Genomic DNA, 20,521 nt, shown 5'->3' on the forward strand with positions numbered 1-20,521 from the left:
GGATTTGTTACCATATACATGTGGTAGTGATGTGTGTGAACACACTTAGGATCGTCGGAGCATTTTTTCCCTCACTAGGAGGTTTTTTCCCTCGTGCATTGTATATACGCCCATCATTCTAGGGCTATCTATCTTTCCATTGCACACTAAGTAATTCTCTCTCTGTTGTGTGCCTTGAGATTCCTTCATCTTCTCCAAGCTGTGTGTGTTTTCTTGCAACCCATACGATTGATTTGATTCTTGGAAGTACACCACCAAACCAGCCACCTTATCGAGTTAGCCGAGCCTAGAATGAAGAAATAATGAACCAAGTCAAAGAACTTTTAGAAAAGGGTCTCATCCAACCTAGCACGTCACCTTTCTGTTCTCCGGTATTGCTAGTACTAAAGAAAGACGGATCTTGGAGACTGTGCATTGACTATGGAGCTCTCAATCCCAAGGATCGATGATATTCATAGACTAGCTACGGTCTCCACTCGGTTACCACTCCTTCGTGTCCTGCCAAAGCGCCAGTCTACCGATGACCCTGGTCCTGTCAAGTGACCGCCCAAGTGTGAACCAAGACCAACTATAACCGCTTGTCTAGTGCATGGGACATTGTAGCCCAACTACACTAGTAGACACAACATCTCAATTTTGCATCCCTTCTCTCCGAAAACATGAGAAAGGTGAGCCAAAGGCAAAAGAAAAGCATTCTCCTTTAATCAAGAACATTGACATGATAGCCCCAACCTTCTCTCAACATGCCGACAGTGAATCTCTAGAATTTTGCTAGAGTGCTTGTAATACTCTTGTATGTATTAGTTTTCTATATTTGAAGATCAAAAGGTAAGTCCTTCATTCCATCCAAGCAACTAGGTGGTCACACCCCATATATGAAACGCATTGTCAATTGCATGAGGCTCATAGGAGGGTGTTGAAGGCCAGCAGGAAGCTCATCCGGATATCCAATCTATAGGGAAACTCTTTGGAAGGTCTTGCTTCCTACATTGAAATATCTTGTTTCTAGAGTGCATATGTCACTCCCTTATGAAGGTAAGGAGTGCAAATGCCATTGTATTTTTAAGATTTGTTGTTGGTCCTTTCGATCAATCTTTAATGGCAACCAGATTTATACCTCCACATTTTTAGTTCCTGAATTCTCGAGATATTTGATATGTGTACAAATCTATCTTTTTGACATTTGATTCAAAGGGGCTACGCAAAACCTTTTGCAGCTTTTAACATTGTTATTGTTGGGATTTTTTGGGGCGCCTAGCTTTTGGGCCTCAATGCTTTTCAGGGCCTTTATAAGCATGCCTTGGGGAAGTCTATGAAAGATCTCTGTGTGCACACAGAGCAGAGGACTGTCGCGAGGACTGTCCTCACAGTTGTACTCTGTTCTCATACTTATAAAAAGAAGGACTGAAAGAGGCGCCAAACTTTGGGGGCTAGTGCATCTGGAAGTAGAACTCCGCCTCTTCCGTCTCGATGACTTCGGGTTTTGAAGTTCAAGTGTTAAAGCATCTCGTCTTGTTCGCGTGTGTTTTGAAGACTTACCGTCTTGTCAATGCCAAGCCGGTTATAGTGGTATCAGAGCTTCAAGCAATTCTTCTTCATAGGAGGATCGGGTCTGATTTTTTTTGGAGCACACGCGATGGACGTTGACAGAGACTCCAAGTAGAAACGGGAGCAAATGCCCCCGACGCAGTTTTGCAAGAGCACGAATTCAAGGGGAATCTCGATTCCAACAACAACCCATCTACTGAGGACGAGTCAGATGATCTTCTTGATGATATCGAATGCCTTCCCTTAGGAACATGTTATATGTGACACCTCGATGCCTAAATTGTGGCATGCGTCAAAACACTTGCTGAAGAATTTGTGAGCACAGGGTCATGCAGGAGGTTTTAAAGCTACAAAGACAATTGAAGAGTGAGTCCATGCTCAGCCAGAGCAGAAGAAGCTTCACTGGGCCTATGGCTGCAAGTATCTCGTTCTGTTTCTGTAAAAAGTATCATCAATGCCTCAAGGATCACCTATGTGTTGAATCATCAATGAAGCATGCTCGGAACAAAGTAGAAATGAAATGAAATGAAATGTTATATTAACGTCTTCAAAAGGCCATAATGACATATGAGACCCGAAAGTTACAAAGTGGTGGATCTGATACAAAGTCAGAGTAACAAAATAACCTAACAACAGTACAAAACAAAGATATAAGAAGCATAGTAGTTCGTGGCTTTACAGATTTGTCTATACTGTGCAAGTCATCTTGCAGAGCATGCATAGAGATCCAAAGGTCTCTCTCTTTTTGTGGAATATAAGCCATTATTAATCTTCGCTAAAATCCCAATATTCAAATCATGTTAGTTTTGTAACTAATATACTGAGGAGCTTTCAAGTGTACCATCTTGAGATATGGTGACAGGAAAGTTGTATTTTGGCTGCAATGTTTGCAGGAGGAATTCTAAGAGTGACTTCGTGTTTTCACGAGTATGGCGCCAGGATCCTGACAATACATATTGTAAGTGCTCAATATCCCTTAGTAATTCTAGTATATTATTATACAGAATCATGCAAATTTTTACGACCTAGCTGCAATGGCATACCAGAATTATGAATAATTTCGTGACCTAGCTACAATGGCATAGCAGAGTGTAGATTTTAAGAGCTTTTTAACATCCGTAGTAGCTGTATAGATTGTTTCATGAATAGCCTTACTAAGCAGGAAATCTTATTGTCTATTTTGTTTCTGCTCTTCTGCTGTCCTAGAAGTTTCTGCTTTCAATATAGTAATGACATGAATCATTCTTTGTCGACTAGAAGGAGAGTCAACATTGCTTTATATTCTTTTTATTCTGAGATTTTCAAAAACGGATGTGCTAATGTTTGCAGCAATATTGCAATCACAAACTGTACACAAGGACTGTCCAAAGAAAACAGGCTTTCGACGAATTACCTTGAATCGTAAGGTTTTGATACCAAGCGGACTTTCTATTTGCTTATACAATGAAGGTGGCAAGTAGGAAAGCCACTGGGACTGTTTTGCGGTAGAACTCAGTAAATGCATGCATAAATATGTCGCAGCAACCTTTTGGGAAATCAAGCCTCTGGTTTCCAATGAAAGTGGCGTTGCAAAATCGCGAGTGTCCCAGATTATGGAAATCCGATCAACAGGCTGGGGACGTTGGAAACACAAGTACTTTGACAAACTAGACAGGACTGTACCTTATGTGATCCTCTGTCAAATAGCAGGTAAAGTAACTTATTATTCTGCAATCTTATGAAACTTTCAGCAAGACACTTGAAAGCGTGATTTAGCAAGGCTTACAATAACTTTTGTGATCTTGGACTTTGTGTAAGATAGGAGGACGTCTTTTGTTCTCTAAAGCAAGGTCCCTGCACAATTAATTTGAGTTCTAAAACTTCTGTTGTTCAAAACCAAGGTTACAAAGGGAAAGTGCACAAAATAACTGGAGGGATACAGAAACTGGAAGGAGTTATCTTATGAACTCCTGTATCAGCTGCTCTAGCATAGAATTACCCTCCTCCATGGGTGGCTGTGTGTCACAGAATTTCTGATGTGGCGATTGGCTTGCTGAATTGTCATGCTGGTGATGTGGCAAGCTGCATGGCAGGCTAATGTGGCAGCTTGCATGGGCAGGTATCTGCACGTGGCAGTTTTTGCATGGCAATTTTACAGATGTCTTGTTGTTGCATAGGAAAGTTTTCACATGAGCAGTAGGGAAAGTTTCTACTTGAAGATTCAACGTGGCCAATTGTTTTTAGTAGCTACTTGGGAAATGGCTCAGTTTCTGAGGAGCTACCTGACAAGTGGCTTAGTTGCTTTAGAAGTTTCCTATTTAAAGGGCTTCAAGTCAGTTGTAATGCAATTTTGTAGAGCTCAATTAGATCCTCACTTAAGAATGTCTGGTACAACTCCTCGTCAAGACGAGCTGAATACGCTCTCTTCTTTCGCCTCACAATTTTCAGAAGGCAATCTTTGCCTGTTGGTGTGTCACTATGTGGTGTGCCCTGTTACTACCTCTCTCTGTAATCAGGCTCAAGTCTCTTGGACAGTCATCATCATACCAACTATTCTGAGGAATTGTGCGACTACCATGTCTTGCTGTACCACAATAGTGGGAAAAGGCTATAGCTGCACCTACATGAATAGTGTTTGTAATCTGGTGTGTAAGCTTTGTCGAAGGTGCTTGGGGATCTACCTCTTCTAGCAATCTAAAGATCTCAGAACATCTCCGTAGAGAACTTATATATAGCATAAGAATGTCTCTGCTAGCTATCCATGGGTTGTGTAGTATAGGGGCAATCTAGTATTGAAAATGAGTATGCATGATCTGCAGCAACTCCAAAAGGTCCCTCTTAAACTGATAGCTCTCTGATATGTGGTACAAGAGCAAGCAGAGAGAGTACATAATCCACTGTGCTTGCACCTCCAAGTGTGGGTAGCCTGTATACAAGGCTATACATTTTCAGTGTGGGTAGCCTGTATACAAAGCACACAACTTCGTGTCGTCTCCATTTTCATTGTTGGTTGTTCTATTTCAGTTCAATTTAGTTCTCAATTCAAATTCCCATGCGCTATGGTTATCATTCAGTGTGCTGTTATTGTCATTCTTTAAGTGAGATCAGTTAATTGTGAGCATATTTCTCTGAGGGCACTTATATCAGGCACCAAGCACTTGTGAAATTATCTTTACTACAAAAAAATTTGTAGGATATTGGTCGCAAGACTCGTGGAGGATAGCAAGCATTTGATGGACTGCGTTGATAGTGGCTTGGTCCATAATATACTTGAAAACGCTGAGTAACCTGAAGAACTGGACTATTGAGGGAAAAAGGGAAATCATACGGGAGTTACCTCCATTAATGTATTGAACAATACAACCAAGATAGGTAGGAGGGTGACGAATCCACGTGACCATTGGTGGCGCGCGACGGGGGCTGTTCTGAATAAGGTACGAATAAAAAAGAAAGACAGCAGCAAGGAAAGAAGGAGACACTGTACCTGTTGATTTTATTCGCATACGAGAAATAAGGATAAGGATGTTAGAGGTGGGGGTGTCGACAATGTCGATAGTTTTATCTTTTTGTTCATTTTTCTCAGGGGTTATCCTTTGCGCTCCACCGAGATTTCGAGCCCTAGGAGACGCAAGCTCTTGTGTCTGAACGAAACGTCCAACGAATAGAAGGCGTAGACGCGGCTAGAGTGTTGAGTAAGGTGGACCAACCCATCGTTTTCTAAGCTAACTGGGATGCTTAGGCAGGACTCTTCCAAGTGAAAAAAAAGGTGTATTAGGAGAACCACTTCATGGGAAGCAAGTATGCAAGAAGTAAGCAATCCATGTGGTGTATTGTGTGGGGGTTTCTCGACAAAGACTCTTCCTATTGCCTCCCACAGTACGGCTTTGTCCAGGAGGGAAGATAGACTAGGCTTTTGGAGCCCACCATATCGTGCAAAAGGGCGAGTTCTTGTAGGATAGGGTGTCCCAAGACCTTCCTCTGAAAGTCAATGAAATCTATTTATTGGAGCATCTGAGTGTCTCCTTAATGCATGATGAAATAGCGATTGTCTGACTAGTCAAGCTGGCTCGGTTTAAGCCTGAGTAGAGTACCTGCTTCAGGAGAGGCTTGGGGCACCCGTCTTCCCACTTTTCCATGACGAAGGACCAGAAGGACCGAGACTGGTAAGCCTCCCATGTATTGGGTGCCTTAGTGCGGCCCATCAGGCCAGCATAGATGCCGGTGTGACACGTTGGCATATCAATCTCCTCCACGGTGAGCTCATCGGGGAGAACTAGCTGGTCGTTGACCCGGGGAATAACCCTCTTAAGATTGTGTCTTAGGTTGGCTAGGATGCCTACACCAAGGCTGTTCTTTGGCACTAGTTGTAAATAATTGGGAAATTGTGCATATGAGGTGGCAAAAAGGTGTTGCACGTGGCGCCTACGGTGAAAATACGGATGGGCTCCTGGGACAAATAAATGGAGGAGCAAGTAGCATGTGCTGGTGATGACCTTGCTTTCCTCAGTGAGGAGATTCACAAGTTCTTTGTATCGGGAGGGGGTGGCAGCCAATCTCGACAACCGAGAACTTAATGGACCCGAGATAGGATAGGGTAGGCCGGTCATGGTGGTGCTAGGAAATAGGGGAGGCAGCTTGTGCTTGTTACGTGTGGAGGCTCTCTCTGCATGTAAATAAAGATCCCCCACCAGTTTCTTAAAGCCCTCCCTTAACTTGACGTTAGACACTGCCCACTGAACTATCTGGTCCTCCGTCCATATCTCCTTCGTGCGACGGACTTCCACAAGTTCCAAATACTGCTTTAAGAATCCCTGGTCTTCTCTTCTCTTCTTGGAAGGTTAGCTGATGCTCCAAGGGTTTGCTTTCTTTCCCTTTCACAGCCAGTCCATCTTCCTGGATGGGCTCCCTCCTTGCATCAAATAGAGGGCACTCTCCTGTTTTGTACGCATCCTCCTCTTCTTCCGCGTATTCTTTGCTGGAAAAACTATCAACACTATCGACACCATCGACACTACCGTATTGATCCTATTATCTTGTTCTTCCTTATAGGTTCCCCATCACCGAGCCTTAAACCTTGCACCTCTCTCCCTATGGATCTCCTCCCGATTACAACATCGCGATACCTCTGTGACTGTATAATTTCATCTAGCGCATTCCTAATTGGTTAAATGGGATAGGTTCTATCCCATTAGCGTTTACATAGTATAATCCTCGCAAAGAGACCAGGGAAGTGGCACTTTCTTTGCTCCTAGTGGGATTTCAACTCTCGGATTATTTCTCACCTTCTTAGTTACCCACTCTATAGCCCTGAGCAGTCTGCCCCGCCTCCTGCTAACTCGTTAAGGGATTCTACACTGTGACCTATCTGGGTCTTATCGGGCGGCATTCCCAAGGCCGAGGTCACTAGTCCACTGGCGTCTTCCTTGAGCAGTCCAATCAGGAATGGATTGCGACTTGTCACTGTTTTGGGTGTGTGTTTTAAAGGAAAGTGCCTCCTCCCACCTCTAGGTCGTTCCACATCTTGCCACCTCTAGTTGGCTGTAAATAAGGAGTGGGCGTCGGGCTTAACCAACATGGTAGGCCTGCCTTTAGTTTCTTCTGTTACCTTCTCGTTGAAGAGCAACTTTTTCAATATAATGGCGGCTCATTACTCGGCTGTTGATTCACATCCGAAAAGAGTAGTAAATTCTTACCTTCTATGAGTGTTAGTTCAAATCGATTGGCTATTCTACTCACGTCCAGGTCTCACACCTTTCCTCTAGAATGTGTTCTAGGAGTTGTGTTAGGGTCGCCCCCACTAGAAGAGACTGAACTGCTCTCGGGTATCCAATGTGAAGACTAGCCTAAGGAATGCTCTCAATAGGTTTAGCTTTAATACGTCTTCGTCCATCAAAGTCAGGAGGAAGCTTTTCTGAATAGGGGTCATTGGTGTACAAATATCCAGCCCAATATTGGCGTAGCTCGTGGAAACCCACTAAGGGCTGGGTGGGTGTAGCTGCGGCCCTAACTCGTGAGAAACTAGTGCTCCATTAAGAAAGGGGAGCCCCCCATCAATTGTACAAGCCCGCTTAAGGAGTTGGTGCAAGCACTCCTCCACTGACTTAAGAAAATGTTGGGAGCTCATCCTTCTTCGCTGGGGGTGCGTAAATGCAGCCCTCATCTGTTTCATTTCATCTTCTATCCTACTGAGCATCTTGGAACTCATCCGGGTGTGCTATCCCACCTTCGGTTTTTATATTCATAGCACTACTTGTCTGGGCGCAGATAGGCCCAGGTCTCCTTAAATCGATCAGCCAACAATGTGGGCGTCCAATTCAAGGTCCAACTTGGCTGTGCCCATGACCTCTCCAGCTTGTTCTTCTGCTCGCTTCTCAAGTATTCGTGATAGGTCGAGCTCCTTTTCTTTCTCAAAAGGAGGGTTGCAAAGATAGCGCGCTTGAAAGAGGAAGGTCTCCCTTTGCATAGACCGGTTAGTAGTTAATTGCTCGTAGAATGTGTTCCATCGGGTACCCTTAAGGATAGGCACCCTGACTTCGGCCACATTGCTCCCTTGGGCGGGGCAGAGAGGGTGCGCAAACACAGCTACCTCTATCAGGGGGGGTCTCTTATATACCTCACGACCCTCTCCTAGGATGGTTATCCTCCTACTGAGGAAACACTCTACACGGGTACCCGTTAAACACAAACAACTCTTGATAGGTTTATCCTAGAGGAGAAGACCTCGCCCCCAAATATGGAGACGGCCCAAAGGTGTCCTTTCTAGTATATAGGGGCTATCTTCGCACCCGCAATGAAGGGGTCGTTTACATCTATAAGGCTGATTTGCTGAGGTAGCGACCCCACGTCCAGCCCTATGGATCCTCTGGGATGTGGGGCCTTGACCGCACAATCCTCAATTAGATCTTCTATATGAACCTTTGCTCTTTATTTGTTGGAAGCGCTTTTTTCCCTTCTAAAAAAACAGGTGGCACCCGCAGCTCAGGAGGTCATAGATCAACTCAAACCCTAAAGATGACGGTGGGATCAAGTATGGAGCTAGTGGCTCTTCATCTGTTCTAAAAATCATAAGATACCTCCATCCATATGTCTTGTGCCCAATTAATGAAATCACATGTAGAAGGTGGCTGAAAAATGGAAAGGCACTATTTTCCGACACCGCTTAGGATCCTGCTGTCGTGCCTTTCTCTCCGCTTCCGGTATTTTCACCTCCTCGAGGTGACCTCACGCACACCTAGCCTTGTGGGCTAACCACTCACACTCTGCCAGTGGGGGTTGATAACTACAAATGAGGTCCTGGCCTGCTTTGATAAAAGTGACCGGCCACACATGCCGAGTTCACACTACGTCCGCTTGGACACTGGACACCCATCCTGACGGTGTCATAAATTAGATCCCCTCTCTTGTGAGCGGGACATAACGCATGTCCTTTCTTACTTGATTAATCCATCAATCATCTACTTTTGCAAAAGGCTCGTCGAAGAGCATCAAGATTGATATCACCAAATCATTAGTGCCTTAGATCACCTATGAGAAAGCTTGTGACCTAGGAAAGAGCTTAAGTTCCTTATCTATTTTACCCCTCTTGCCTCCTTGTTGTTGCTGAATAGAGACTATACGCTCCGTGAAGACCACCTCTATGCCAAGCTTGCACGCTTGTATGGGCAAATGAAACCGGCCCGTGGGGCGGTAGGCTTTTACTTTAAACACACACAAAGAGCACTTGCAAAGGTAACCTGCGACGGGAATTAACACTTGAGCGCACACACAACTCGGAAGCTATAATGCTCCGAGCAGACGCTGACAACCTGTAGGCCCCAAAATTGGCGCCCGTTTCAGTATTTCTTTATACTTTAGGAGGGTACATTACAAAGTAGAGCCCTTGGAACTCTTTACCTGTAACTAGCTAGATACCACCTATTTTGGCAAAATTTCGGCAACATAACAGCCCCAAAACTTCCCCGAAACCAATTCCAGTGCTGGAACTCACTTCCACTGGCATAGACCCTCTGGTTTCTGCCCAAAAACAGTAAATTCACCTCGTTGTATTTACTGGTTTTTGCCCTGTTTTCAGCCCTAAACAGTCCTTGAATTGCCATCTGGCAGTGGGGCACTACTCCCAAGGGTTCTGACGTCCGTATGGCTGAAAAACAGTCAAAATACAGCGCATAACCAACGCTGAAATTGCACTTGTACGGTGAGGTTATCACCCTCACCGGTGCCTGCTTTTGGAGCAGCAGTTAGCTACTCCTGTTCCTGCTCAGAGAGGCTCTTGCCTCATCAAAAATGCATGTAACCACACAGCTGTAAATGAGTCAAATGAAGATCCCTCTTGTGGGGCATCACATTACTGCACGTAGGGGAGAGAGAGAGTAGTGTAGAGTGTGCAGGACATCACTTCTTGCACTACACTGTACATGAGAGGGAAAGCTTGCACACAATAGTTCTTAATCTATGGCAGGAGCTTGCAAATGAGCCTCCCAGCTAGAAATTCAGCGCCACTTCTTCTTGCATGAGGAAAGTCCACCAGAGAGTGTCACTTGGCAGATTTACAGGCCATTTCCAGTTTCATGCTTGCTGCTTAAAAATCTCCTGATTGGTTACCGAGTTGACTTTGCAGCGGAGTTCTAAAATGTTCCCCTTGTCATTCCGGAGATAATGATGCGAACAGATTTCATGGCCCAAAATAGCAGTTCCCTAATTTTTTGGAGATGCTTCTGTTGGGCTCCCATTGGTCTTCTGACCATCTATCCCATTGGGACGGCATCCAAAAATGCAATGTGGCATGTAGCAGGTTACAGTGTCATTTTCACAACACACACAGTTAGTACAATTGGTCTAGTCTGGTTCACACTGGACGAACTCTCTGGGCTGGGCAGTGATGTGTGACAAGGATATGACGGTGGTCTAGTGGACATCGTGGCCACGTCACCACCACTGCTCAGTTTGGAGATAGACTTAGATGGCTGACATTTATGAGCCGTTGCTGGCTCTTTATGGTTGTACATATCAGTAGTAGCTCTGTGGTCATCCAAATCATCTTCTTCATATATTGGCCAGTGTCGTCGTCTAGAGCAGTGAGTCTATACATAGCACGTCTGTACCATCCCTGCAGATCTGAGCTTCGACACCCCCATTGTACCCGTGTGTTCTGGGCTGGAGCTGAGTATGCTACCACGCCAGAGTCTGTACTGGTTCCTTTGAGATAGTCGGGTCCATATGTTCTGGTCTGCTGCTGTGTCTCTATGTTGATTTGTTGTTATCTATTGTTTCGTGTGTTTTCATTCTGTTTTGAGTGAGATGTCACGCACATTGCACTGAGGAGCACCCATTGTAGAGAGCACGACACACTATCCGTGCTACACGTGCTCTCATTTCTGGCACGCCTAGCGGGACCTCAACTAAGGTCTCTCTCTGTTGAGGTACAAATCGAGGAGCTAGCTGGTTGACCTAGCCTCGCCTACTTCGCCTTGCCTAGTGCAGCCTTAGACAGCTTAGTCTAGCTAACCTAGTCTCTCGCCCTGATGGTCTGGTCCTCTCTTGCCCTGGTCCAACCAAGCTCTCGTCCTGGTCTAGTCCTTCCTCGTCCCTGGTCTAGCCAGGTGGTCTAGTCACTGGCCCTGGTCTAGTAGAGTCTAGATCGGTGTTCAGCCAGTTAAAGGTCTTCTTGCCCAAAGCTTGGTTGGGTTTGTGGTTACTGCATGATACATACAAGGCGGTCATTAGAGCGTCAAAGCGCACTACTGAGTCCTCTGAAGTACTACCACAGAAGGCATCAACCCTTGGTACCTAGTAGAAGTCCACCAACCTCATCACCCATACCTCCACATACGGCATCATCCATTCCTCCATCCGTTTCTACATCTTCCAGGTCACCTTTCCCAGTAAAGCTCTCTCCCATTTTGTTACAGCAAGCTATTGAGAAACAGGCTCCTGAGCAAGAGGCCATGGAGGCGTTGACCAGTGTTTTGGCCAAGGTAAACATCAGCTTTCCTACTTTCAAGGGACTCTCCTCAGAAGATGCAGACGACCATGCAAGGAGGTTTGTATCTCTCTGTAGAGGTCGTGGTCTTCATAGAGAAGATGCTTATTTGGTACTCTTTCCATCTACCTTGGATGGCTTAGCAGACAAGTGGTATAGTCAATTTGCAGAGAACCACTTTGCAACTTGGGCCACGTTACGACAACAGTTTTGTGAAGCTTTCAGATCAGGGGACTTCCAGGCGAAGGTTCTGGATGAGTTGGCAAACCTAATGCTCCAGAAAAATGAGACTTTTGCAGAGCTCATGACCAGAACAAAGTCTCTGGTGGCCAAGCTTCCTCAGCAACCGGGTGAATTTATGGTTAAGAAGTGGGTGGAGAAGGCTCTTCCCAAAACTTCCCAACAAAAACTCCGAGAGATTCTCCGACCTGACGCCACTCTGGAGGAGTTTGTTGTGGCTGCTACTAGGATAGAGGGAGCTAGGAAGCTGTTCACCAACTCCCCTCAAGTAGAGACCCCCTCAGTGTTTTCGAAAAGTCCTTCTAATCCGTTAACTTCTTTAGGCAAGGAACTGGAAGCCTAAAGATGGAGCGAGCTCTTCAAGAGGAGAGGTCCTTCTCTCTTAGACAGGAGAAGCCTCCACATCACGAGGCATTGGAACAGATCAAGCGCGAGGTAAAAGAGATCAAGTCTCAGCAGGAGACTGAGGCTATGGTTTGGTGTAGCTCATGCCGCTCTCCTGCCCCCTTCGGATTTCCTTCCACTTCTGTGAAAAGTCTGGACATGAGGACAAGGACTGCTACTACCTCAAGGGATTGCGACAAATACATCAAAGTTTTGGTCCCGCTCTTCAACAGGGGCCAACACTTGCATCCAACATGGTTTCTCCCTGTGGCCATCCACACCACATGCCACCTTTATTGACAGCCCCTCCTATGCAAGGTATGCAAAGTACTTTTCCGTCTCATAGCTTTTATCATACCCGTCCTCCGCTCCCTCATCACCTCAAAGCTTCTATGCTTCCATCTCCAACTCCATACATCAGGAGCAAGGACCACCTTGCCCTTCGACTCGCCCATTGAATCGGCCCATTTTGTGCTACAGATGCGGGGAATATGGTCATTACCAAAGCAAATGCTCCCTACCTGAAGGGTCCCCTCCCTGCCGTCATTGCCCTGAAACAAAGGATCACTACAGTAAGGATTGCCCTTAACTTCGTGCATCCACGACTTTGAACCCAACTCAAGGCCAGAATAAGTTTACCTTTCCCAAGCTCAATTTGATAGCAGTTAGCATTGTTCCTTAGTTGTCCCCTTCTGCGCATGTAGTTACCCCTCAAGATAAGATGCAGTTGGTCGAGGAGCCAGCGGGCGTCCTCACTCGGGCCCAGAGAGCCGCTATCGGTCTTAGAATTTCCGCACGTTCCACTTTTCCACACATTCTCACAACCCTCGATACCTTGCCTTCAACTGTTGACAAGCCATCACCCACTGATAAGCAAGATTCCAAATCTTTGCTCTCCGATATTAATGAAGCCTTCTTGGAAGCAGTATCCGATCTACAAAAGATCAGGGTTCTTTTTCTTATAAAATATTTGAAAGGTATAATATAAGGATCCTATTTAAGCTCTTGTATACCCTTGAGAACTACTCTTATGAAGATTTGGAGCTAAGAGAGTCTCATAGTACTCAACTTCGAGTACTGTTAGGCAAATTTCTGAAGTCCAAATGTCCTAGTCTGAAAAATCCCTTGGTTGGAAAGAAAGATTTGTTGATAACTATCTTTACCTCCCCTGACTTAGACAAGATTGGATTAAGCTCTATTTTGAGATCTCAAGAAGCTTTGGATGCTCTCCCTCCTTGTGTGAGAAAGGTATGGAACCATCCTGTCGTAGCTTTCAAATATGTGAAAACTTTAGGACAAAAAGCTTTCAACTATAGTGACATAGGACGTAATCTTAAAAAGCAAGAGAGGCTTGCAATCTCAAGTATTGATTGCCCTTGTAGTAAAACTGCCTTTTCTTCTTACGTAAATGGACTTTGGGTCATGTAGTTACTGCCGATTGTTCTATCCTTCCTTCGGATTTCTTGAAAGACCTTTTCTCAAGAGGTACTAAATATAGGCTCCCTTCCTCAAACGACGCTTGCCTTCTCAAAGCCATAGAAAAAGGAATTTCTAGTTTCGTAGTAAAGTTTGAGGAGTCTTTAGGAGTTCAAGGTATTTTTACCCATTGGAAGTCTGTAATCCTCAAGAAAGCTTCTTTGAAATTAGCATCTTGCTCTCGGAACCTTTCTTCAGGAAGGAACAACTTATCTTCTTCTGATCGTGATGCTCTTAGGAAATTTCATCGTGATTTTGTAATCTCTTATGTAGATAAGTGCTCTAATAACTTTGTTGTTACGTGCAAAAAGTTCTATTTAGAATGCTTGTTAGGTGAAGTAAATTCTCAGACTTACAGTGATTGTGATCTTTCAATGCAAGAGGTTATCTTGAAACATCAAGACTTTTGTAAGTCTTTTGGTTTCAAGTGCCAGCCTAAATTACCTTTTTTATATACCGTTTGGAAGTTCCACAAGAACCCTATAAAGCCTAGATTTATAGCTGCTTCTAGTAACATCTCTTTGACCGAGGTTTCCAAATGGCTTAGTTATTGTTTCAAAGCCATTTTACCTAGCGTAAATGAATTGTGCAATAATATGCTAAAGGAAGCAGACGTACCTACCGATTCAAGTTGGATTTTAAATGATTTAGTAGGTGTGATTCCTGTTTTAAAGTTTTTGAACTCTTCAAGAAGCCTTAAGGAGAAATCTTCTCCTTAATGTCTCCAAACTTTTGACTTTACAACGCTATACACGAAGCTAAATTTGGAGGACCTTAAATTTAGAGTCAATTCTCTTATTTCAAAAGTTTTTGCCTACAAGCTTGAGAAGGATAGGTACAAGGCATTGTTAGTAGAAAAGTCAGCCTTGAACTTTGACGACTTATGGCTGAAAAATAAGAATGTAGATGTAGACAAAGGAAGAAAGAGATTCACCAGGATTGTAGATGACATTGACATCATATCTTGGTTAGATTTTCTTTTGAACAATTTATATATAACCATTGGCGACTCTCTTTTCAAGCAAACAATTGGTATCCCTATGGGCACCAATTGTGCTGTTTTTCTTGCTAATTTCTATCTTTTTACTTATGAGTTTGATTTTATGGAGCGTCTTGTCTTTGCTAACACTTGCCCAATATTTTTGCACAAGTTATGCAATGTAAGACGCTTTGTAGATGATCTTTTTGTCCCTGACGTTCCTTCTTTTCAAGATTTTATGTACTTGAATTCGAGTTCTGTAGGCGGAGGGATTTATCCCAAGGAGTTTTGTGAACTTAACTGTACCACAAATAGTGATTGTTGTGCCTTTTTAGACCTTAAGATTTTTCAGACTCCCTTGGGATTAGAAGTAGATATCTATGATAAGCGCCTTGAACCAGAATATGCCAATCTAAAAATCATCCGCATGCCTCACATTTCTTCGAACATTTCTCTTTTAGCTAAGTACGGTGTCATTTCTCTCAACTATTTAGATTTTCTCGTCTTTGTTCTAGTACATCTACTTTTGTTGTTCAGTCTTGCCATCTTATTTCTTTACTAGTTGAAAAAGGATACTCATTCAAAAGAATCATGAAAAAAGTTCGTTCATTTTTGCATCGTAGTAAGTTTATTTTTAGTGTTTCTTCCTTTGGAATGTTCAAGATAATCAGTAGTTAATTCAATAGAAGTGGGGAGCTAAAAGCCCACTTATTGTTTGACTTAATAACACCTTATGTTGTTGTTTTGATCTTTAGCGCTTCTAGTATTTTCACTATAGCTTGACAATTGCTAGCCTTTATCATGGTTGAGTATGCCCATCACCTCCAGAGGGTGATAGAAACTCAGCTCGTTGGTTTTGTAGAGTACGTTCAAAGCATGAATGACCTCTATATAAACCTGCACCTACTCTTGGGCACTGACCACGTGAGTAGGGATGTCATAGCTGTTGTCCAAGCTATGCATGATAAAGGTGATAATCTTATTCTTCCTGTTTGGACAAGCAGTGAAGTTGAGATCACCTATTGTCAAGTTTGGTTCTTTGCTCTTCGTAGGTTTGTAGTAGTATTCATTTTTCGATTTCATATTTAGCTTACCTGAGGACTTAAGAATGTGTTCCGCTATAGGTTGTTGTGTGAAGTTTGATTTCTAGGATTAAGTTTTTAAGATGCCTTATCCTTTTTTTGCTTAAAGTTGAGTACTTGTTTTAAGCCTAGTAAGTTGCGTCAACTTATTTTACACATGCCTTTTCTGAAAACATTTTTAAGTTAATAATGTTTTGTTTTATCTAGTTTTGTTTCGAAGCAATCAAAGTGATTTAGTTAGTTAGTTTGTTTGTTTTTGTTTTTCTTTTCTTTTCGTGTGTCCCTTGCTTTTATAGTTTTATGAGTGCTTTATTCCCTCTTATAATTCGTGAGATCAGACTATTCTGAACTTATGAAGGTATATTTTTCAGTCATCTAGCGGACATGCAAATATTTTTTATTTTCGTCCGAGTGGTGACCAGCTGTTGAGCTTCATGAAGATATATTGGGAGGGTGTGCATACCCCAACAGCTACCGATCTTATACTCATGTGTGTGTCGATGTAATTTTATGTGTGTATTACTTTTATTCCTTGGTTTAAATAAACTTTAAAAAAAAAAAAAAAAAGTAATGGGTCTTTTTGTAATTTTGGTTGTATCCTGATTTATCGTGTAGAGCTTCTTTCGTCTTGATTTTGGTTTGTTTGAGTGTTATGTCTTTTATTTCTTAATTTGTCTTGATTTATCTATTTGTTGTTTTTTGCTTTTGATTGTGTGTGTGTGTGTGTGTGTGTGTTTGGTTGTTGTAGTGAGAAAGTTATAAATCTAACTTTGTAGATTGCATGTTTTTAATAAATAATGTTTTTCTCTTAAATCTCTTAAAAAATAAAAATAACTTCTTAATTTGGGTCCTTTGGATCAAGGGTTTCTTGTGCGGTTTCATGAAATATCTCTTGTGAGAGGAGAGGTTGAGTAGTGATTCTAGCAAGGGATCGCGGACACTCGATTGCACGCTATTGTCGATGATCTTTTGAGTGTAGCAAGCAGCCTTATTTAAGGACCTCACTGCTTGGCAACAGCCCTGCTATACGAATGAGGGGTGTGGCTAGCACCAATCTAGCCTTAGGATCTTTAGCCTTGAGGCGGGCGTTGATCTGAAACACTGACCTTACTACAAAAATGAAAAACACTTTTACTTCTTCTTCAGCTTCAACCAGCAATGTTGATGACTCTCAGGTACGTCTTTTCGACCCTTCTTTCTTTTCAGTAGCTAGAAGTAGTCATAGTCTGTATCAAGAAAGATTTAAGTTTTTAGCTAAGTCTAATTTGAAGAATTTGCATGTTTTTGGTGACGGTCCTATTCGTTGGGCTTCTTTTAAGAATGTCTTAGTTAGTACTCATTACACAAGTTCTTCCATAAAAGCCCTCAATCGTTTGAGGCGTTTAAGGAAAAAACATCTTGCGGTAGATCGTCCTCTAAGTCCGGTTCATACCTCTCAAGTTATTTATGTTATTTATAATATTCACGATAGTTCTATGATGTATGTTGGCTAAACCTTTCGAACAGCTTTTGTTGGTTTTCAGAAACATGTAAGAGAAGCGAGAAAAGTTCAAAGTAAGAGCACCGTACGTGAAAGTGTGAAACCCTTGTATGCGGCAATAGCAAAACATGGGTTTGAGTCTTTCCGTTGTTTTCCCATTGAGCACATAGAAGGTAAATTTAGAAACTCTAAAGAGTTCTATAAATCAGCGTTGCCTCGAGAGTTGTTTTGGATGAGAACTTCTCTCTGCTTGAGTGCCATCTTCCCTCATTGCCCTTGAAACTGGCCCGTAGGACGTTGGACTTTGGCTTTCACTCGAAATTCTTTACTTTAGACACACACAGAGAGAACGTGCAAAGGAAACCTGCGACGGGAATTAACACTTAAGCACACACACGGCTCGGAAGCTAGAATGCTCTGAGCAGACGCCGACAACCTGTAGGCCCAAAAATTGGCACCCTTTCGGTATTTCTTTATACTTTGAGAGGATAAATTACAAAGTAGAGTCCTAGGAATCCTTTACCAGTATCCCGCTAGATACCACCTGATTTGGCCAAATTTCGGCAGCATAACAGTCCCAAAACTTGCGTGAAATTAATTCTCCTGTTGGAACTCACTTCCACTAGCATAAACCCTCTGCTTCCTGCCCAAAAATAGTAAATTTAGCACGTTGTACTTAGTGGTTTTTGCCCTGTTTTCAGCAGTACCCTAAGTGTCCTTTGCCAGTGGGGCACTATTCCCAAGGGTTCTGGCGTCCGTATGGTTGAAAAACAGTCAATTTACAACGCATACACAGCGCTGAAAACACACCTGTATGGTGATGTTATGACCCTCACCGGTGCCTGCTTTGGAGTAGCAGTTAGCTACCCTTGTTCGTGCTCAAGGAGGCTCTTGCCTAAGCACAAAAGCATGAAACCACACATCTGTACATCAGTCAAATGAAGAGCCCTCTTGTGGGGCATCACATAACTGCACGTAGGTGAGAGAGCAGTGTGTCGTGTGCAGGGCATCACTCCTAGCACTACACTGTACATGAGAGGGAAAGAAAGCACCCCATAACTCTTTAACCTGTGTGACAGGTTCTCAATGAAGCATCCCCACAGCTTCAATCGAGCGCCCGCTCTTCTACCCTTGACTTGTAATGCATATGTGAACAAATAGATACAAAAGGAGAAGAGTTCCATGGCTGCCAAAACCTGCGTATCGCTGAAAACGCAGCAAAACAACCTTGTAAACACGCATCTGATGCCTTCCAATGCTGAAAATGAGCTCCTTGGTCTAGGTAAAGTGATGGGAAGCTCAAAAATGGAGAGAGATGGCTAAAAATCAGAGTTTTCAACCTCCAAAACTGCTCCAAAAAGTCAGTTACGAGTTCTGTTTCTTAAACTTTGTAAATTGGCCAAAAAGTGCCACTTGGCACTCATGCATGCAATTTATCCACATTGGGCTTCCTCATTAAAAATCTCTCAATTGGTGCATCAATTGACTTTGTAGCAGAGTAATAAAATGTTCCCCTTGTCATTTTGAAGCTAATGACGCGAATAGATTTCATGGCCCAAAATAGCAATTCCCTAAATTTTAGGGGATGCTTCCGTTGGACTCCCACTGGTTTTCTGACCATCTATCCCCATTGGGACCGCATCCAAAAATGCAATGTGGCCTAATTGTCGGATACTTTCCTTTGGTGATCCCACCTTGGCTTTGTGTCTTTATTTAGTTCACTTCCTAGTATCCACCAACTTGCTAAGTGCGACGGGGGGACCTACATGATGTTGAACTGATCCTAGACAACCTCTTACTATATGAATTCCAGTGTCGACCCACTTCGCGTCTGCGGGTGAACCTACCGTTCACATTGGCCATACAATGTCCAACCATTTGCAACTTCAAAAAGAGGGTCTCAAAAATAAATAAAAATCATTGGAAAGAAACCAACAACTAAGGTTAGCAGTTGCCACGTCCTCGTGACATACCCCCCTCTTGAAATCGCAAACGTCCTCGATTGCATACCATAAATACATGTGACCCCTGATGCTCTTGTGTTGTTAGCACTCTTTTATCATCGCATGTATCCGCAAGAAAGGTCGTATCACATAGATACGAATGACTTAATGAGACCTTCATACTTTTGTCATTTCCATCTATTACATTGAATTCATATGTACATTTAATGTACTAGCTCTATCATTACCCCTCCTTTGCACACGTTGGGTTGGGACATAAGTAGCTAGTAACCCAAAGGCTTCAAGGTAAAGCTGCAATACATTTGGTGACTCTCACAGTTCATGCTCTTTTATCCACCTTGCATCCATAGGTGGATAATTCTTGAACTTCACCACATAGCATCTTGCAAACCTGTCCCTTAACTTTTTACCTGTGCAAGAGGCTCTTCCCTCTGCAAGCGAGCATAATTCCACAACATTGTAGCGTACTACCCACGACCAAGTAAGCTCAAATTTCAAGATGATTTACCAATGTGTCAAAGAATCCAAGCAATCGCCTCAGAGAATCGACGAGCAACGTGTCACCTGGCAAACCCACATCACTCCCGCAGGAGATCTAGTGGCCAATCTACCACTGTGAGACCTCTCCCTATCTCATCTTGGTTCACACTTGCAAACCCAAAAAACGTAGCAGAAAATCAGCCCTAATTTGATCACTTTTTGGCAGGGCGCACATGCGGAATTTCCTGTCTATCTTGTGAAGAGCAACCCTCTTCCATAATGCCCTTCTCTTTGTGGGCCATAGTATAATCCCGTGTTCTTGTACTCTGTGTCTTTACCCAAAACAACCAAGGCTCACTTCTTGAGGAAAAAGTAATTGATATCCCGGCAACGGAACCTTGAAACCAGCCCGTAGGGCGGTGGACTTTGGCTTTCACCCGAAATTCTTTACTTTAGACACACACAGAGAGAACATGCAAAGGAAACCTGCGACAGGAATTAACACTTAAGCACACACATGGCTCGGAAGCTAGAATGCTCCGAGCAGACGCCGACAACCTCTAGGCCCCAAAATTGGCATCCCTTTCGGTATTTCTTTATACTTTGAGAGGGTAAATTACAAAGGAGAGTCCTGGGAATCCTTTACCAGTATCCCACTAGATACCACTTGTTTTGGCCAAATTTCGGTAGCATAGCAGCCCCAAAACTTGCGCCAAACTAATTCCCCTGCTGGAACTCACTTCCACTGGCATAAACCCTTGGATTCCTGCCCAAAAACAGTAAATTCAGCACGCTGTATTTATTGGTTTTTGCCATGTTTTCAGCCCCAAACAGTCCCCTAACTGTCCTTTGCCATTGGGGCACTATTCCCAAGGGTTCTGACGTCCGTATGGTTGAAAAATAGTCAATTTACAGCGCATACAGAGGGCT

The 20,521-nt window shown here is 43.4% G+C and overlaps 1 protein-coding gene and 1 pseudogene across 1 annotated transcript in view; one reads left to right on the forward strand and one right to left on the reverse strand.

Moving 5' to 3' along the window:
- Positions 1-20,521, forward strand: part of LOC147431335 (protein ENHANCED DISEASE RESISTANCE 2-like) — a 202,459-nt gene that overhangs the window by 66,773 nt on the left and 115,165 nt on the right. Inside the window, exons 12-14 of the mRNA XM_086493659.1 lie at positions 2,442-2,506; positions 2,878-2,949; positions 3,070-3,237. Of these exons, the coding sequence (XP_086349785.1) occupies positions 2,442-2,506; positions 2,878-2,949; positions 3,070-3,237 (305 nt within the window). The remainder of the gene's footprint in view (positions 1-2,441; positions 2,507-2,877; positions 2,950-3,069; positions 3,238-20,521) is intronic.
- On the reverse strand, positions 3,483-7,993 carry LOC147431337 (uncharacterized; annotated as a pseudogene).

Source organism: Adiantum capillus-veneris, chromosome 21, assembly GCF_014529385.1.
Source record: "Adiantum capillus-veneris isolate H3 chromosome 21, ASM1452938v2, whole genome shotgun sequence".
NCBI classification, from domain to species: Eukaryota; Viridiplantae; Streptophyta; class Polypodiopsida; order Polypodiales; family Pteridaceae; genus Adiantum; species Adiantum capillus-veneris.